At 39.7% G+C, this 21,096-nt stretch overlaps 1 protein-coding gene across 1 annotated transcript; it reads right to left on the bottom strand.

The window, feature by feature from the left end:
• Positions 1-1,403: 1,403 nt before the first annotated feature.
• On the bottom strand, positions 1,404-21,025 carry THOC3 (THO complex 3). The gene is made up of 6 exons (XM_027605517.1): positions 20,701-21,025; positions 19,787-19,943; positions 18,171-18,375; positions 14,996-15,157; positions 14,776-14,876; positions 1,404-2,003 (listed from the first exon to the last, which is right to left on the bottom strand). The coding sequence occupies exons 1-6, from the start codon at positions 20,965-20,967 to the stop codon at positions 1,840-1,842; spliced, it is 1,056 nt and encodes a 351-aa protein (XP_027461318.1). The 5' UTR covers positions 20,968-21,025; the 3' UTR covers positions 1,404-1,839.
• Between the last annotated feature and the right edge of the window lie 71 nt (positions 21,026-21,096).

The raw sequence follows: 21,096 nt of genomic DNA, 5'->3' as shown, positions 1-21,096 counted from the left end.
AACTGATCAAATACTAAGATCTAGACTAAACTTTGATGTCTGATTCCAATGCTAAGGGGGATATATAGATATGGCAGACAACCATAAAAATAAGAATCAGTGTGCCACAGTTTACTTCCAGTGACATAACAACACTGAACTTCTGACATAATGAGGTGGCATGCTGGTTTGCAACTAAAAGACCATCTTCAGGGAAGGATGCAGGCAGAGGCTATTCTGGAGGCTGAAGGAAACACTACTTGAGCCTGAATACTAGACTCAAGCAATCACTCAATAACTTGGGCCAAGAGTCAACTTCTCAGAGCCAAGGTTTACTCATCTGTAAAATGGGAATGGCAAGTGGAGATAGAATAGCCACTGCAAATAGAAGACATATGGACCTTTAAGCAAATCTAGATCTGAATACTGTCACTTAATGAATAACACTGAGTTAAACTCCCTAAAGTAGTAAAATGATAACACCCAACTGCAGAAGGCTGTGGCAAAAACTGAGTAAAGTGCTCATTACTGTACCAAGCCTAAGGAATGTCTAATTACTAAAAATTTCTAGTAAGACTTACTGAATGTTTATAATACTGCCTGACATGGTGTTGAGCACTTTGCATGCTTTACCTTGTCATACTTGTTTTGTCTACTCTGCAAGATTTGTATAAACATGTTTCTATACATAAATATGAGCATAGGAAAACTAAAAGGATACACACAAAAATGCTAATAGTGAGTATCTCTTGGGAGGAGAAATACGATTTTTTTCTTTTTGCTTACTTGCTTTTTCCAAAATTTTCTATAAACATCATTTATTGAGGTATATTTCTATATTTTTAATGCCAAAATACATTAAAATACAATGAAAATCAAGACATTGCTCACAGGTAATCTCCTACGTGAGCCACTTCTTTCGGAGGTAAGAGCTAACAAAAGTTCTGCTTTCCCTGAAGAACTGGCACGTGCTCTGCTTTTTCATTAAGAATTAACTGACTTCTCCCTTCTTCACTTTGCCACCAGGGGGCACAGCCAAAATTTTAGTTCAATCATTCAGTCAGGTCCTCGTTCTTTGCATATTTCTATTTTAATTTCCCCAGTTTCAACTTTCTATTCTAATCTATATGTCTTATCCTGATTTTGGATTTGTTTATATTTTACTGCTTTTCTCAATGTTTATCATAAATTTATTGTCTACAAATCCTTTGTAGATTAAGGCAAGGTACACATACACTTAAGCTGAAGACTTTAAGGATTGCTATTGCCCATACACTTCCTGCTGGGTCCCTGCATTTCACAGAATTCTTGGTTAGGACATTAAATGATAGAATTACCACCCCTAAATGCAATCTGAGATTTTTTTTTAAATGCAAAACTGCAACATCTCCCAATACCTGCAACAATAACAAAAATACCACAACTTTTAAAGTCTCAAAAGTCCCATAATTAGTCAGTTTTATTAAATGCTCAATTCTCAAAATTATATACATTTCTTTTTACTGTAAAAAAATCTCCATCCCATCTCACCCTTCTTCACTCACCCCGCCCCAAGGTAGGTACTGTTCAAACAGAAGCAAACCCAACAAAGTCTACCATACACCCAAAGCAGGGAAGACAGGAGGTCCCCAGAGGACAAGCTATGCGGGTGTTATCATGCAGAACCCTCCTGCAAAGGGGAGAAAGAACGGGAAGAGCTCACAAAACAAGAAGGGAACTGGAATAGGCAGACTGACAAAGACTTGTATAATTTATACCAATTACAAATGCTTGAGGTGCCCACCAACTCCAAGAGAAGAGACCAGACTAATACACAAAGGAAGGCCTCTGCCAGCGTCTCATCTCCCTGAGGGCCTCCCATCAGGAGTCATTAGGAAGCCCAAACAGCTTCACAGTTCCTGCTTCCCGACTGCTGTCATATTTGCCATCTTTGTCATCACAGGCAAATGCCAGCAGAGGCCTTTTGGGGTGCCAAGCCACGGTGAAAGTCGGGGACTCACACTGCACCTCCCATAGCTTGTCTCCTATAAAAATCAACATAGAGAAACCAATCAATACGTTAATAATAAGAAACCACATTAAGTACTTGCCTACATTAACTCATTTAATCCACTTTTTAAAAAAAGATTTTATTTATTTATTTGAGAGAACACGAGCCCGGGGGGGGGGGGGGTGGCAGGGGCAGAGGGAGAGGGTGAAGCAGACTCCCCGCTGAGCAGGGAACCCAACATGGGGCTCGATCCCAGGACCCTGAGATCATGACCTGAGCTGAAGGCAGACGCTTAACCGACTGAGCCACTCAGGCACCCCTCATTTAATCCACTTATTAACCCTACAGGACAGGTACAATCATTACCCCATCTTACAGAGAACACCGAGGCACAGGGAGAGCACAAGCCAGTAGGTGGCAGAGCAAGATCTGAATGCAGAGCCTATGATCTAAACCTATTCTGTACACCCTAGGAAAACAGTAACAGCAGTTAATATTTACTGAGCACACCTTAGGAATCAGATGGATTATACTCTAGTTTAATAAAGTATAATGACAATGCAGCAAGGCAAGTAATGATTTTAAACCCCATTTTATAAAGGAACAGGTGACTGAACAGTTAAGTCATACCTCAAGGAAGCAGCAGAGTCAGCACATGAAGTGAGTCGGTTTCCAAAGTCACAGGTCTTTCTGCTAAATCACAATGCTTTGCAAATAGATTTTTTCCCCCAAAATGTCATTCTTCCTACTTGAAATTAAACATGATTTTTCTAAAGCCATTATTCCTTTAGTCCCACTTTACTTTTTTTCAACCTTAGGGTTAAGAGTAATGTTATAAAACATAAACAATGTGGTGTTAATTTAAAGTTGCAGGATACATTAAATTATATGCTTCAAACTGGTCAACTATATGGTAAGTAAATATTTCAATAAAACTGTTTAATATATATTTTTTATACACACATGAACACATGTGTGTGTAGAGAGAGACAGAAAGAAAGATTCTTTTTGTTAAGTAATCCTATTTCAGGGACAGTTAACCACTCTTCATGATGCTAGTATCTGGCAGTCTAGCTATACGTCTGAGCAAATTTCTGTATTACACAAACATAAAGAATAGTTTCAGAGGCTGCTACCCCCATTGTACTTCTCTTTAGGCCTCTACTCCATCATTTGTCAGTCATTTGGAATTGGTTAGGATGAAGAAATTTATACAGATCAAGAAAACCAGAGTAGACATGAAGAGGCCTTCTAAAACGTTTCCTAAATAACCATGTGGCTTCATAAACTTTAACATCTTGACAGTTTTATTGGAAAGTTTAATCTCTGAATGATAAATAAGGTGCTATCTGGGTGAGACTGACATTACTACTCCAGGCCACTGAAGTTCTAAAAACGCCAGTGCGATATGTATGGTGTGTCTAAAAAGCTGAAAGTAAGTGGACTGTTAAAATACATGCTATCAGAAATAAAATTCCTTATTTTACATTTAACCATTAAAAATATGTAAAACACAAAATCTTATTTAATATGACTCCAACTATAGGGGCGCCTGGGTGGCTCAGTCATTAAGCGTCTGCCTTCGGCTCAGGTCATGATCCCAGGGTCCTGGGATCAAGCCCCATATCGGGCTCCCTGCTCCGCGGGAAGCCTGCTTCTCTCTCTCCTACTCCCCCCGCTTGTGTTCCCTCTCTCACTCTGTCAAATAAATAAATAAAATCTTTAAAAAAAAGGAATATGACTCCAACTATACATAGTATAGTGTGTGTATATACACACACACAGATGTATAGATGTCTATATATAAAATATCTATATAGATACATAAATATATACACATGAAAAAAAGATTGGAAGGAAATATACTAATACGTTAGGAATTCACTACCTCCAAATTATGGACCTATGTGTGACTGTTAATTTCTTTTTTATATTTGTCAACATTTTCCAAATATTCTATACTGAGCATATATTACTCTTATTTTACAAACTAATATACAAAGACATGCTTACTGCATAAAATTCCAACAGTACCAGGGTAAAGAGCAGCACTGGGAAACAAACTTCTGTGATTGGAACATTCTACATCTGCACTACCCAATACAGAAACCACCAGCCACATGTGGCTATTGAAGTCCTTAAAATGTGCCTAGGGTAACTGAGGAACTGAATTTTTCATTTTATTTAATTGGTTTCAGTAATAATACTTAAATTATAATTTAAAGTAAATTTTATCTTCTCCCAATCTTCTAAGTCTGAAACAAATTCTTTCAAAAGTCCTACTAATTTAGCTTTAGTTTCTTTACCTAAATAGGAACACATCATATGCACTGACTGGCTACTTGCTTTGCTCATTCAGTAAAATGCCTTGCCAATCTTGCAATTCAGCACATACAGAGCTATGTTTTTCTCTTGGCACACTGTAATATGGATGTATCACAACTTATTTAATTATTCCTTCATAATGAAAATTTAGACTATTTCCCTTTTATGTATAAAACAATGCTATAAATATAATTGTGCTTCCCTTTGATAATCATCTGATTTTTAATTTTTAGCCTAGGTTATAGAGAAAATTTAAAAAAATGTTAAAAGTATTTGTCTGAACTACTTAGAAAAATTAATACAGTCATATTTGATATATTCCTGAAAGATTTTATGTGAACTATATATTTTAGGGGCACCGGGGTGGCTCTGACAGTTAAGCAGCCGGCTCTTGATTTCAGCTCAGGTCATGATCTCAGGATCCTGGGATCAAGCCCCGTGGTGGGCTCTGCACTCAGCAGGGAGTCTGCCTGAGGATTCTCTCTCCCCCGTCCCTCTGCCCCGCCTCATGCTTGTGCACTCTCTCTCTAAAGTGCCTGGGTGGCTCCAGTTGGTAAAGCATCTGCCTTTGGCTCAGGTCATGATCCTGGGGTGCTGGGACTGAACCCCGTGTCAGGCTCCTTGCTCAGCAGGACATCTGTTTCCCCCCTCTGCCTCTGCTGCTCCCCACCCTTCACTCATGCTCTCACTCACACTCTCTCTAGTAAATAAAATCATTTAAATAAAAATTAAATAAATAAATCATATTTCACACATATTAGGTGAGGCAGACAAACTTACGCAAAGATGACACAGGAGAAACATGCACATGCATGCACTGTTAAGAAAAAACACTGCAATAACCTTTCTGTAAGTGATTTGGTCCTTCACAAAATGTGAATACTTTGGACTCAGTCAGCAATCCCACTTCACTGGTTTACCCAAAAGGATGACCTAAAATGAAGTCCATAAGGAATATTTCTCACAAGCATTACTTATAATGGTGCAAAGACGAGAAACCACCAAAGAGCTGGGCAACTGAAATACCTATAGGCATGTGCAAGTATATACTGGCAGTTTAAGAATATATGAACATATTCAATGGAATTCTAGACTGCATGAAAAGCAGCAGCACAGCTCAGTAGCCATCGCCATGTTAAGAAGCTATAACATCCTGAGGTGAGGCAGGCACTGCCTGGAGCAGGAGAATACCCACACATCACACAAACAAGGGTGACACAAAGGAGCTGCGTATGGCTGCTGAATGGCTGGACAACATTTACCACATTGTCATCAACAGTGGCATTTTTACATTGTGGAATTCCAATTTTTTAACTTTACTCTTTGAAGTCTTCTATACAGTTTAAATTCTTTTACTAAAGTATCATGTATTCCCCAAAACAATAAAGCTCCATTACAAAATAAATCTGAGGAAATGACAGAAGATGGCAGAGTTCAGGAGGTTCCTGAGCTCACCCCCTCCCGCAGACACACTGAGGCAACAAGTGTATCTACTGCAATTAACTCTGAAAATGATCTGAGGACCGGCAGAAGAGATCTTCCACAGCTAATCCTGAGAGAAGGCCACGTTGAAAGGGTAGGAGGGGTGGAGACAGGGCCAGGAACCAAACCCCTGGTGCATATGACCACAAACAGGAGAGCCATCACAAGGATGGAGTGAGGGGAACAGATCCCACACAGGGCAATCCTGGCCATAAGGACCTATGCTGGGAAGACAAGTGCCCATAATGTCTGGCTTTGAAAATCAGCAGGGCTTAACTCCAGTTGAACTGGAGGGCAAAAGAGCCAGCACACTACTAAGTATCTCAGGTGGAGACAGCACTGAAGCAGCAGCTTAAAAAGCACCTAGGGTACACATGAAGGAGATTTACTAATTTCAGGGTGTGTACAGGAAGGGCAAATGTCTGTAGATTTCTCCAGGAATAAAAAAGTGCTGGCAGGTGCCATTTTTCTTGTTGTCCGTGAGCCTAGATAGCTAGATGCTTGCAGAAGCCAATTGTAACACCTCCGTCTACCTTGTTAACAACACACGCCCTGCCCCAGCATTACCCTACCACCCACCCTACCCAACCCACTGGCCTTCACAGGCACCCCTCCAAAGCAGCTCCTCCCCTGCCATATCCAGCAGGCAGCCCCACATGGGACCAGCACCCCTCCAAAGTGATTCCTGCCCTGGGAGACAGGGAGATAACCCTACATACCAGCTTGCCCACAGTTCCTACAGCTGGGCCTCTTAGCTGGCTGCACAAAGAACAAACCCTGCCCTTCTGTGTACCTGCAGCTGTCACACAGGCCAATTACACACAGCTAGACTGAGTGCCAGCCCCACCCACCATTGAGTCCATGGCAGCTGCAGCCAGACCTCTCAACAGCACGGGAAGCAAACCCTGCCCAGTGCGTCTGCAGCAGGCAAAGCGGGTCACTGCAGCCAGCTGGGCTGAGAGCCAGCCCCACCCATCAGCATGCCCACAGTAATCACAGCTCAACCACAGCAGGAGGATACATACAGCCCACAAAGGGGACAGCCCTAGTATGCCTGGTTCCGGTGACCAAGGCAGATAGCATACAGGGCACCACTTCTACATAAAAGTCACTACTTTCAAGGCCAGGAGATGTAGCTGACCTACCTAACACATAGAAAGAAACACGGACAGTTAGCCAAAATGAGGAGACTAAGCGATATGTCCCAAATGAAAAAACAAGACAAAATCACAGAGAAAGGACTAAACAAAATGGAGATATGTGATATACCTGATAAAGAGTTCAAAGTAATGATCCTAAAGATACTCAACTGGACTTGAGAAAACAGTGGATGAACTCTGTGAGAATTTCAACAAAGAGACCGAAAATGTAAAAAAGAGCCAGTCAGAGCTGAATACAGTAACTGAAATGAAAAAAATACACTAGAGGAAATCAACAGCAGACTAGGAGATGTAGAAGAACGGATCAGAGATCTTGAAGACAGGGTAATAGAAAGCAACTAAGATGAACAGCAAAAAGACAAAAGAATAAGTAACGTGAGAAGAGGTGAAGAAACCTCTGCAAAATCATCAAGCATGATAACATTTGCATTATAGGAGTGCAAGAAGGAGAAGAGAGAGGAAAGGGGGCAGAAAATTTGTTTGGAGATAATAGCTGAAAACTTCCTGGATCTGAGGCAGGAAACACACATCCAGATCCAGGAAACAAAGAAAGCTCCAAACAAGATGAACCCAAAAAGGTTCACACCAAGACACATAACCATTAAAACGGCAAAAATTAAAGATAAAGAGAGAATCTTAAAAGCAACAAGAGAAAAATAGTCACATACAAGGGAAAACACATAAGGCTATAGGCTGATCTCAGCAAAAACTCTGCAGGCCAGGAGGGAGTGGCATGATATATTCCAAGGGCTGGAAGAAAAAAACCTACAACCAAGAATACTCTACCTGGCAAGGCTATCATTCAGAATTGAAGGAGACAAAGAGTTTCCCAAACAAAAGGGAGTTCATCACCACTAAACCAGCCTTACAAGAAGTATTTAAGGGAATTCTTTAAGTGAAAAGAAAAGGCCATAATTAGAAGAAAATTATGAAAGGAAAAAATTTCACTGGCAAAAGCAAACATGATTAAAGGTAGCGAACTAATCACTTATAAAGCCATTATGAAGGTTAAAATACAAAGCAGTAAAATCAATTACATCTACAAAAATCACTGAAGGGATACACAAAATAAAAAGATATATGACACATAAAGGGGTAGTAAAACCAGTGCTTTTTAGAATGTGTTCAAGCTTAAGCAACTAACAATATAGACTGCTACATACATAGGATGTTATTTATGAACCCCATGGTAACCACAAATCAAAAACCTATAACAGATACAAAAAATAAAGAGAAAGTAATCCAAACATAACATTAAAAAAAGCCATCAAGGGGCACCTGGGTGGCTCAGTCGTTAAGCATCTGCCTTCAGCTCAGGTCATGACCCCAGGGTCCTGGGATCGAAGCCCGCATCGGGCTCCCTGCTCCGCAGGAAGCCTGCTTCTCCCTCTCCTACTCCCCCTGCTTGTGTTCCCTCTCTCACTGTGTCTCTTTCTGTCAAATAAATAAATAAAATCTTAAAAAAAAAAAAAAGCCATCAAGTGTGGCTGGGTGACAGACACTGGGGAGGGTATGTGCTATGGTGAGCGCTGTGAATTGTGTAAGACTGTTGAATCACAGACCTGTACCTCTGAAACAAACAATACATTATATGTTAAGAAAAAAAAAAGGAAGATAGCAAGAAGGGAAGAATAAAGGGGGGGAAATCAGAGGGTGAGATGAACCATGAGAGACTACGGACTGTGAGAAACAAACTGAGGGTTCTAGAGGGGAAGGGGGTGGGAGGATGGGTTAGCCTGGTGATGGGTATTAAAGAGGGGATGTACTGCATGGAGCACTGGGTGTTATATGCAAACAATGAATCATGGAACACACATCAAAAACTAATGACGTAGGGCGCCCGGGTGGCTCAGTTGGTTAAGCGACTGCCTTCAGCTCAGGTCATGATCCTGGAGTCCTGGGATCAAGTCCCACATCAGGCTCCCTGCTCAGCAGGGAGTCTGCTTCTCCCTCTGACCCTCTTCCCTCTCGTGGTCTCTATCTCTCATTCTCTCTCTCTCAAATAAATAAAATCTTTAAAAAAAAAAACTAATGATGTAATGTATCATGATTAACACAACATAAAAAAAAGCCATCAAACCACAAGGGAAGAGAGGAAGACAAGAAAGGAACAAAGAAGAACTACAAAAACAACAGAAAACAATGAACAAAATGGCAATAAATACATACTTATGAATAATTACTTAAATGTAAATTGACTAAATGGTCCAATCAAGAGACACAGGGTGACTGAATGGCTGAAAAAACAAGACCCAACTATATGCTGCCTACGAGACTCACTTCAAACCTAAGGACACATATGGGGCGCCTGGGTGGCTCAGTTGGTTAAGCAACTGCCTTCAGCTCAGGTCATGATCCTGGAGTCCCAGGATCAAGCCCCGCATCAGGCTCCCTGCTCAGCAGGGAGTCTGCTTCTCCCTCTGACCCTCCCCCCTCTCATGTGCTCTCTCTCTCTCTCTCATTCTCTCTGTCTCAAATAAATAAATAAAATCTTTAAAAAAAAAAAAAAAAGACACATACAGACTGAAAATGAGGGGGTGGTAAAAGATACTCCATGCAAATGGAAGTAAAAAAAAAAGCTGGGGTAGTAATATTTTTATCAGAGAAAGGCAACCCTCTCGGGTCCCCTCCCTCCTCAGGAACTTTGTACTATCACTTTGCTATCACCCAATAAACTTTGCTTTGCTGCCCACCAAAGGGAAAAAAAATTATCACACAAAACACACTTTGCAACAAAGACTGTGGCAAGAGACAAAGAAAAGCATTAAACAATGATAAACAAATCAATCCAACAAGAGGATGTAACAATTATAAGTATCTGTGTACCTAACATAGGAGATAGGAGCACCTAAATACATAAAGTAAATATTAACAAACATAAAAGGAGAAATTGACAGTAATACAATAGCAGGAGACTTTTAACAACACACTTCCACATCAATGGATAGATCATCCAGACAGAAATCAACAAAAAAACAGTAGCTCTGAATGACACATTAGACCAGTTGGACTTTACAGAGATATACAGAACACTTCATCCAAAAACAAAATACACATTTTCAAGTGCACATGGAATATTCTCCAGGATGGATCATATATTGTAGGCCACAAAACAAGTTACAATGAATTTAAGAAGACTGAAATTTTATCAAGCATCTTTTCTGACCCACAATGATATGAAACTAGAAATCAATTACAAGAAAAAGAAAAAAACTGGAAAAAACACAAACATACAGAAGCTAAACAACATGCCACTAAACAATCAATGCGTCAATGAATAAATCAAAGAGGAAATTAAAAAATACATGGAGACAAATGAAAATGGAAACACAACAATCCAAAATCTTTGGGATGACGCAAAAGCAGTTCTAACAGGAAACTTTATAGCAGTACAGGCCTACCTCAAGAAACAAGAAAAATCCCAAATAAACAAATCAACTTTATATCTAAAGGAGCTACAAAAAGAACAAAGCCCGAAGTTAGTAGAAGGAAGGAAATAAAAAAGATAAGAGCAGAAATAAATGAAACAGATACTAAAAAAACATCGGAAAAGATCCATGAAACCAAGAGCTGGTTCTTCAAAAACATAAACAAATTTGATAAACCTTTACCAGACTCATGGAGAAGAGAGAGAACTCAAATAAATGAATTCAGAAATGAAAAAGAAGAAATAATAACTGACACTACAAAAATACAAAGGGTTCTATGAGAATACTATGAAAAATTATATGCCAACAAATTGGACAACCTAAAAAAATGGATAAATTTGCCAAAATTGAATCAAGAAGAAAGAGAAAATTTGAACAGACCAATTACTAGTAATGAAATTGAACTGGTAATCAAAAAACTCCAAATAAACAAAAGTCCAGGACCAGATGGATTCACGGGTGCATTCTATCAAACATTTAAAGAGAGTTAATACCTATTCTTCTCAAACTATTCCAGAAAATAGGCAAGGAAGAAAAACTTCCAAATTCATTCTATGAGGCCAGCCTTACTCTGATACCAAAAACCAGGCAGACACTACCAAAAACAAAACAAAACAAAAAAAAAACTGCAGGCCAATATCCCTGAAGAACATAGATGCAAGAATCCTCAACAAACTATATTAGCAAACCAAATTCAACAATACATTAAAAATATCATACACCATGATCAAGTGGGATTTATTCCAAGGATGCAAGGATGGTTCAATATTTGCAAATAAATCAATGTGATACATCACATCAGTAAGAGGAAGGATAAAAATCATATGATCATCTCAATAGACACACAAAAGGCATTTGATAAAATAAACATCCATTCTTGATAAAAATTCAACAAAATGGATTTAGAGGAAACGAACTTCAACATAATAAAGACCCTATATGAAAAACCCATAGATAACATCATACTCAATGCTAAAAAACTAAAAGCTTTTCCCCTAAGATTAGGAACAAGACAAGGATGTCCACTCTCACCATCTTTATTCAACACAGTCCTGGAAGTCCTGGCCACAGCAATCAGACAAGAAAAAGAAAAAGAAAAAAAAAAAAAGCACCCAAATTGGTAAAAAAGAAGTAAAACTGTCAGTATTTGCAGATGACATGATACTATATATAGAAAACCATAAAGACTCCACAAAAACTATTAGAATAAATGAATTCAGTAAAGTTGCAGGAAACAAAATTATTATACAGAAATCTGCTGCATTTCTATACACTAGTAATAATGTAGTAGAAAGAAAAAATTAAGAGAACGATCCCATTTACAACTGCACCTAAAAGAGTAAAATACCTGGGAATACATTGAACCACGGAGGGAAAAGACCTATACTCTAAAAACTATCAGACATTGAAGAAAGAAATTGAAGACGACACAAATAGAAAAATATACCATGCTCAGGGACTGGAAGAATTAATATTGTTAAAATGTCCACACCACCCAAAGCAATCCTCAGATTCAATGCAATCCCTATCAAAATACCAACAACATTTTTCACAGAAAAACAAATATCCTAAAATTTGGATGAAACCACAAAAGACTCTGAATAGCCAAAGCAATCTTAAGAAAGAAGAACAAAGCTGAAGGTATCACAAGCCCAGATTTCAAGATATACTACAAAGCTATAGTAATCAAAACAGTATGGCACTGGCACAAAAATAGACACATGATAGATCAATGGAACAGGATAGAGAGCCCAAAAATAAACCCACACTTATATGATCAATTAATCTACAACAAAGGAGGCAAGAATATGCAATGGAAAAAAGACAGTCTCTTCAACAAATGGTGCTGGGAGGGGTGCCTGGGTGGCTCAGTTGGTTAAGCGACTGCCTTCGGCTCAGGTCATGATCCTGGAGTCCCGGGATCGAGTCCCACATCGGGCTCCCTGCGCAGCAGGGAGTCCGCTTCTCCCTCTGACCCTCCCCCCTCTCATGTGCTCTCTCTCATTCTCTCTCTCAAATAAATAAAATCTTAAAAAAAAAAAATGGTGCTGGGAAAACAAGACAGCTACACGCGAAAAAAATGAAACTGGACGACTTTCTTACACCAGACACAAAAATAAACTCAAAATGAATTAAAGACCTAAGTGTGAGATATGAAACCATAAAACTCCTAAAAGAAAACATAGGCAAGGCAGCAATCTCTTGGACATCAGCCTTAGCAACACATTTACGGATATGTCTCAAGCAAAGAGAAACAAAAGCAAAAATAAACTACTGGGACTACACCAAAATAAAAAGCTTTTGCATAGTAAAGGAAACCATCAACAAAACAAAAAGGCAACCTACTGAATGGGAGAAGATACTTCCAAATAATAAATCCAATAAGGGGTTAATATCCAAAATATGTAAGACACTTATACGCTCAACACCAAGAAAAAAAAAAGTAAGCTGATTAAAGAATGGGGTGCCTGGAGCGCCTGGGTGGCTCAGTCGTTAAGCATCTGCCTTTGGCTCAGGTCATGATCCCAGAGTCCTGGGATCGAGCCCCACATTGGGCTCCCTGCTCGGTGGGAAACCTGCTTCTCCCTCTCCCACTCCCCCTGCTTGTGTTCCTGCTCTCGCTATCTCTCTGTGAAATAAATAAATAAAATATTAAAAAAAAAGAGAGATAAGGATTTTATAAAAAAAATAAATAAAACATAAAGAATGGGGTGCCTGGGTGGCTTAGTCAATTGAGCGTCCAACTCTTAGATTTCAGCTCAGGTCATGATCTCAGGGTCCAGAGACTGAGCCCCACAGCAGGCTCCACACTCAGCAGGGAGTCTGCCTGAGATTCTTTGCCTCTCCCCCTTCCCCCACACTTGCTCGTGCTCTCTCTCTCAAATGGGTGAATGAATCTTTTAAAAAGGGGGGGACAGAAAACCTGAATAGACATTTTTCCAAAAAAGACATATAGATGACCAACAAACATGAAAAGGTGTTCACATCACTGATCATCAGGGAAATGCACATACAATGAGATATAACCCCACACCCATCAGAATAGCTAGTATCAAAAAGAACAAAAAACAAATATCGGTGAGGATGTAAAGAAGAAGGAATCCTCATACACTGTTGGTGGGAATGTAAATTGGTGTAGCCACTGTAGAAAACAGTATGGAGCTTTCTAAAGAAATTAGAAATAGAAATACTATATGATCCAGTAATTCCACTACTGGGTAATTACCCAAAGAAAACAAAAACACTAATTCAAAAAGATACATGCACCCTATGTTTACTGCACCATTATTTACAATAGCCAAGATATGGAAGCAACCTAAGTGTCCATGGATAGATGAATGCATAAAGAAGATATGATACACATACACACACACACACACACACACACACACACACACACACACACACACAATGGAATATTAATCAGTCATAAAAAAGGAATGAGATTTTGCCATTTGTGAGAACACTGGTGGACCTAAGGGGTATTAAGCTAAGTGAAATAAATCAAGAAAAGACAAATACCATATGACTTCAATTATACATGAAATCTAAAAAACGAAACAAGTAAATAAATAAACAACAGAAACAGATTCATAAATAAAGAAAACCGTTGGGTGCCAGAGAGAAGGTTAGGGTGATGGGTGAAACAGGTGAAGTGATTAAGAGGTACAAACTTCCAATTATAAAATACGTCATGAAGATATAAAGTACAGCAATGGGAATATAGTCAATAATATTGTAATAATGTTGTATGGTGACAAATGGTGACTACATTTATTATGATCAATGACTAATGCATATCTGTCAAATCACTATGTCATACATGAAACTAATATACATTATATGTCAACTATACTTCGATAATAAAAAAATTATTCATTAAAAATAAATAAGTAAAGCTGAGGAAGTTCTTTGTAAAATGAATACTCTCCTCCTATTTTTCTACTTTCAAATTCTATTGCTTGTTTTTAAAGCAAATCACATGTATTTTGATAATTCCTAAAATTATAAAAAAATACGCATTTTTTAAGTTCACATACAAGCAAAATATAGAAAAAAAGTATACCACAACACTAAGAGATTGTATTTAGAGGTGGGACCAAAGGTAACACTTTTTTCTTTCTCCTATTTTCCATATTTTAAAAGTTTCATGATAGAAGAATTAAAAGTTAATAAAATGCAAAATATTTTCCTAAATCACTCTCTTTCAGACCTGCCCCTTTCTGAACTCTTTGCTCCCTCATGACCTGACTATAATGGTCATAATAAACAAAGCAATCTTAAAAAGAAAATTCATTTATGCTAATGAAGGTGAAGTAGTAATGTGACGATGAAAACACTGACAGGAAAAGTCCTGATGGCCACAGGTGACAGACAGAAGACTCATTACAGTACTGAGGGTTTCAGTTACCTGTCTCTACTTCAGCAATGTCAATAAAATGATCTTCTGAGGCTGATGCCAGCATTTTTCCATCGTGGCTAAAACTGAGGGTCCTCACAGGCCAATCCAGCCTGGAACAGAGTGGACAGAGGACACGTTAGAATAACCCAGTAAGAGTAGGGCACAATTTTACCCAAAATAAAATTAAATTAATTTATCCAACAAGGAAAGTGCTGGCAGAGCTGCTTACCTGGAAAAGCACCGAACACAAACCAACTCATCCACATCCCAGAGGCTGACCAAAGCATCTGCACTTCCTGTGGCAAAGTACTTCCCCATGGGGTCAAACTTGATACAAATGCAGTTGGAAGGATGGGCATTGATGGACTGCACAGGCTTCAGCTCTGGGTAGCTGAGAAACAAGACAGAAAGCAATTAAACTATGGGAAGAGGACTATGGTACTAAGACAACAACAGGAGATACTGAAGAAGAAAATCAAAGACAACAGAACAAACATCAGACTGTAATTCAAACAAATTTTCCTGGACTTCCCAAAAAAAAAAAAAACACAAAATTAGATAATCATCAGACCTTTCTGACAGTAAGACTTTATGCCAAAAGAAAATGGGGTAATATATTTAAGATATACAAGCAAAAAAATAGGAATCAAGGATTTTTCTAACTAGCAAAATTGACTATCAATTATAAAGAGCTCAAATACTAAGCACAATTAAATATCTGTAAGTTTTATAAGTATATAAGTTATAATAGAGAATACTGTTCCATGAACCCTTCCTGAGGAATCTAAAGAATGAACTTTAACAATCAAAATGACTAGAGATTTATCAGCATGGGACTGGTTATGAGCATTACATAACACAGCTTCTTAGAGAAATTGTAGATGTAAAAGAAAGGCATAGTACATAGCAGCTCTACACTCTGATAATATATAGTATTAATTTTTTTTAATGGAAGAAAAATGAGGAAAGCAATGCAAAAAGCAAAATTTACTATTTTAAGTAATCACATCGGTGGTGGTAGTGGTAATACTGTTATTCTGAGATATCTCTATGGGTAACATGGAAAAAGGTAGTAAGTAACTGTGGGATATTCTAATTCTATAATCCCTTCTGTCCTTGAGAACCAGAATACTCAAGTACTCAGTTTTGAAGGAAAGAGTTATTTATAATATAGAAGATGTTTAGAAAATTCCACTAGTCCTGAATTTTAATTGGAAGTTATCAATATAAATTCACAATTCACATATTTTATCTTTAAAAATATACACATATACATCCTTCCTCTGTCCACTGGAAAGGTCTAGAAATAATGACCAAACCAGCAATATGGACATCCGTAGCGCCAATATCATTTCTCAGAAAAAGAATCCAGGGATTCTCAGAGAAGCTTCTGATTAAAGGTCTGAGGCAGGAAACATACAAGATGAACTTGGGATATCTGTCATACCAGAGAGCAACAAACTGAAGACTACTAGGATTATGTCAAAAAAAATGACTCAGGAACAACTTGAAGAGGCTCCCATTAGCTAAAGATGGGATAATTTGAGCTTCCATAAGGATAATTACTCCAATAGACTGAAACACATCTACCATGCTTAAATACATGAGTTTATAATAAGTCTTAAAAATAAACCTAGCTGATCTTTGGAGGCGACAGAGAACTAATTCATTATTTGATGAAAAAGGGAAAAAAGCATTTATCCTTCCTTTTCTAAGTGAACTATATTCTTCAGTAACCAAACAGTAAATGAGAGCAAGTATCTTATATTCCAACAAATAAATAAGCATACAAAATCAGCAAAATCCAGACTAGGAGAATCTCTGCAGGTTAACAGTCTAGTTTTCCAACAGGTATATTTTAAGTAAAAGAAGGATGAAGAGCAAACTAGTAGTTTAACACACTTAAAAAACATCAAGTTTTTTTAAGTAGACTAAACTAGAGTATCTAGAAATGCATACTTGGTAGCTAAAACTATAAAGAAATATTATAAAAATCAAGATAGTGTTTCCTTTTGAGGAGAGGGATTTATGACTAGGACAAAGTACATGGATGGACTTCTGGGATGGCCAGCAAATTACTATTTCTTGACCTGGGTGGGGTTACACAGATAATAGTTCATTAATATATATGCTGTTTTAAGCAGTTTTCTGTATATGTGTTTTATTTTCTAATAAGAAGGCTTTAAAAAAAAAAAAAGCTATAGAATCCCAACGCACAGATTTCCAGCCTTTTATGTAATCTGGTCCCAGATTATATTTCAACTTTATCTTCCCTCTCTTCAGATACCTTATCTGCCACCATTCCCAGCAACTCTGACCTACCGACTACTCTCCATATAGGCCATGCTCACTGACACCTGTTTTGTCCATTTGTCCATTTGACACCATTTTGTCCCTTTTGCTGATTCTTAAAATTCTACTCAGCTTTCAAGGTCAAGCTCCAAAGCTGCATCCTTCAATCCCCAACTCCCACAGTCAACAAGTTTCCTTCCCTGGGATTCCAAACTCTGAGCCTCTCTAAAAGAATCTATTTCACACTGCCTTGCACTGCCCACCCAGAATAGCAGAAAGAATAGAGTCAACAGACCTGAATTTCAATTCCAACACTTCATTCATTTACAGAATAAATATCTACAGAGATCCTAACTCTGTGTAGCAAGTATTAAGGTAGGCACTAGGGATTCAACAGTAAACAAGTTACACATGGTCCCTACCTTCATGGAATTTAGAGTCTAATGGAAGATATAGATAGTAAACACTTATTATAGGGGCACCTAGGTGGCTCAGTCTTTAAGTGTCTGCCTTTGGCTCAGGTCATGATCCCAGGTCCTGGGATCAAGCCCCACATCGGGGTCCCTGCTCAGTGGGGAGCCTGCTTCTCCCTCTCCCTCTGCTGCTCCCCCTGCTTGTACTCTCTCTCTTTCTGTCAAATAAATAAATAAAATCTTTAAAAAAATAAACAAACGTAATTATAATATAGAATGAGAAATGCTTCCAACAGGAAATACATAAAATAAGCTTCTAACCTAGGGAGACAGGAAAGTAATGAAGATGGCTTCCCTGGAGGGAAAGTGATATTTAAGCAGAGACTTTACAGGTACAAATTTGCCATAATTCAAGGTGCATCTAGTTCTAGTGCTCACCAGCTGACTAGTGATTTAAACTCTCTGAATCCCAGATCCTCATCTGTTAAATAAGACTCAAATAACAACCCCACAGAATTTTGGTGAGGACTCAGTAAATATAAGGTGCCTGGTTCAAAAGGTGCTCAACAGAGGTTAGGATTCTTTATAACCATTTGTCCTTTAAGCTCCTTCAGGACAGACTTGCATCTAATTCATCTCTGTATCCACCACAGCACCCAGAGCAAAGATATGACAGTCCCTAAGCTAGAATCCCCTCACCTGAGGATGTTGATACAACCATTGCCATTTGTCAGGAAGAACATGTTGTTGTCATTATTCCAGGAGATTTCGTTGACTTCAAACTTGAACTGCTCCTCTGCTTTGGAACGGTGTGTCTTGGCATCAATAAAGGTCACCACATCATCTTTGTTGCCTACAGCAATGGTCTGCCCATCAGGACTCCAGCAGATATTAATGTTCTCCCCTGGAAACCCAGATATAATCAGCAAGATACTGTTTGCCCATAATCCTGCAGAAGTTTTTTTTTTTTTTTAATTCTACAAAGACCAGAGCTATCTCCAAACCTCATTCACTAAGGTCCTAGTCGACAGAAGGGAATTACTACTTACTCACCAATTATGAGTCCAGCACTTTCATCTACAAACTTCCCCCTGTGGGTCCTCACAATAATTCTCTAAGGAACACTTTATTATCCCCATTTTACATATGAAGACATGGAAGATGAAGTAATAGAGCCAAGATCTAAACCGGATTTGACTCCAAAGCCTCTTAGTCTTACACCAGCACTTCCCAAACTCCAGTCATTCACATGCCGTTCTCACAATTTTTGTCCAATCCATGTTAACGGCTATATTTCTTTATTCAAGACTTTTCTTAAAATTGACTCAAAACAATTTTAGTTAAATAAGTTTAGCTTCCATTTAGCAATAAATTCTATGGGCTAGTTCTTTTTTTCTGGTAGGCATTAAAATATATAAACAGCTGGTTTTTAATGTTCATCCATGTACCACCTAAATCACTCACACATCACTCAGTTGTCTACTTGGAGAAAGCACTACAGCATTCCACCTCCAGGGACAAGTCTTGTCAACAAAGTCCAGTGGCCCACAGTGAAAACATCAATTAAAAATTTCATCAACTTTATCAATTCTATGCTGCACATATTTTCACACTTTATTCTCTACAACATATCTTAAAATGCATCAGGATGCATCTCAAAATTTTTGGTTTATCATGGTTATCTAGAAACCTTCTTTCCTAACAACATATAAAATATTGGTACATCTTATAATCAATGACATGTTAGTCAACAGAATATAATAAATGGCCTCAAGGTTTATAGGACAATACCTGGTGAAGAACAGATTCTACAAATGTACTGCACAACTTCCAGGTCACTTTCCCCCAGACCACCAAGACCATTCATTCCCAAGATCAGCCATTCTAGCCTATCAGCAATTTCCCAAATTCTCCATACACCTGCACATGCAGCTCCCTCCTAGAGCTTCCCCCCACCCCTCATCCACCCACTGTACCATGACCACTAAATCCCTATTAACTATTTTGCTCAAATTCTGTGAGGTCTTGCCTGTCCGCACAGGTAGACTTAAGCATTTCCATTCTAGGTATCCATCTTGTAGACCTCTCCAGTATAAGATGAACCGTATCATATGATGTTGGGTTTTTTTTTTAACACACACGTCTCTCTCCCTGCACTAAACCCAGTACAGGTCCTGGGAGCTGGAGATTGTCTTATTCAGCCCAGGATGTCCCATACCTAACACAAGGCCACACTTGGAGAAGATATTCAGGAAATGCTTTTCGAATGACTGTAAGTAGCTCATCTCCCTATTGCCCTCTCTCCGAAGAGTCACCTTTAGTGTTCACGGTGGCAATGCACTTTGTAGTCCTCACATCCCAGATGCGAATGGTTTTGTCTCCAGACGCTGTGACAAAGAGGTCAGGATTACTTGGATGCCAACAAAGCTGGTCCACACTATCCCCATGTCCCCGATAATTGTTTTCTTTTACCTGCAAGAACAGAATCCAAATGTCACTTCACACATAAGTACCTGCCTCCACATATAACTTCTTAACCTTATTCAAACCAAGGTAGCTTGTGACCAACAAAGATCCAGACAATTTAAAATAAACCAGTCCTTCCACACCCCTTCCCCAAAACTCTTCCCAATACCCTCCCCCCTTCCTCTCCAATCACTCTGAACTGTTCTGAGGTTTGGATTCCCACACCAATGCCCTTACTCTTTTGCCCTCCTTGGCCTTCCTCCTTATTTCTGGTTCTCCGCACTTAACTCTACCGCCAAGGTTCCCAATCTTCTTGCTCACTCCCACAGGAAGTCCTATTATTTTCAAAGAGACCCTCCTCACCACCACAGGGACCCCACCACCACCACAGCCATTCCTCACCACATGACTCCTTCCTACCACTCATAACACCCCCACCTCACTCCAGCCCCATCTACCCTCCTCACCAGCAGTCTTCATCCTTTCCTCGCCTCCACTCCCCGCTCATCTTCACACTTTACTGCTACACTCCCTCGCACCCCCACCTCCCTCTATTTCACCACCATCTTCCTCTCCACTACACCCCCTCCAGATCCCTACCACCCTTGTCACTCCCGCACTCCTCTAGCACAAGCCCCTTATCCCCACACCCCTCTCTTTTCCTCGCCTCCACCCAGCCTCCACCCCCATTCTCTCCCTCAATACCACACCTCGCTTTACCACAGCCCCTCTCTCTGGCCTGGGCCGGTCCCTGTCAGCTTACCAACCGGTCCTTCTCCAGCAGAAATACGCTGGCCGTCTTGTCGAAAGACCCTGAGGCCAGGCGACGCCCGTCGCAGCTCCAGGCCACCGAGTGCACCTTGGCGCTGTGTGCCGGGAACTCGCGCGTCTTGCTGTGTCCGCGGAACAGCTCCTGCATTCCCAGGACGTAGCGTGTTGGGCCGCTGGTCACTGAGCACCAGGGAGCCATTGAACCAGGCCCGCTCTGGCCCAGCGCCGAGGGCCCCATGGCCGCCGCAGCCACCGCCATGGCGAGCTCCCAGGGACTCGCGTTGCTACCGCCGCTTTGGCGCAGTCAGGCCTGCCGCCGCCGCCGCACGCATGCGCCTGGAAGAGCAGCTTTCCCCTGCACAGCCGCAGTACAGGCCATCCGGGAGGG

This window comes from Zalophus californianus, chromosome 5, assembly GCF_009762305.2.
Source record: "Zalophus californianus isolate mZalCal1 chromosome 5, mZalCal1.pri.v2, whole genome shotgun sequence".
NCBI lineage: Eukaryota > Metazoa > Chordata > Mammalia > Carnivora > Otariidae > Zalophus > Zalophus californianus.
The sequence above is the reverse complement of the archived record's forward strand: the minus strand, read 5'-3'. Positions and strand labels throughout refer to the sequence as shown.

What these genes read in the sequence shown, in the direction of transcription:
- THOC3 (XM_027605517.1), bottom strand. Translation starts at nt 20,967, where the DNA reads ATGGCGGTGGCTGCGGCGGCCATGGGGCCCTCGGCGCTGGGCCAGAGC. An exon ending in TGCCACCGTGAACACTAAAG is followed by an intron (nt 18,376 to 19,786) that starts GTGACTCTTCGG and finishes CTGGGTTTCCAG; the next exon opens with GGGAGAACATTAATATCTGC. An exon ending in TGTGTTCGGTGCTTTTCCAG is followed by an intron (nt 14,877 to 14,995) that starts GTAAGCAGCTCT and finishes ACTCTGTTCCAG; the next exon opens with GCTGGATTGGCCTGTGAGGA.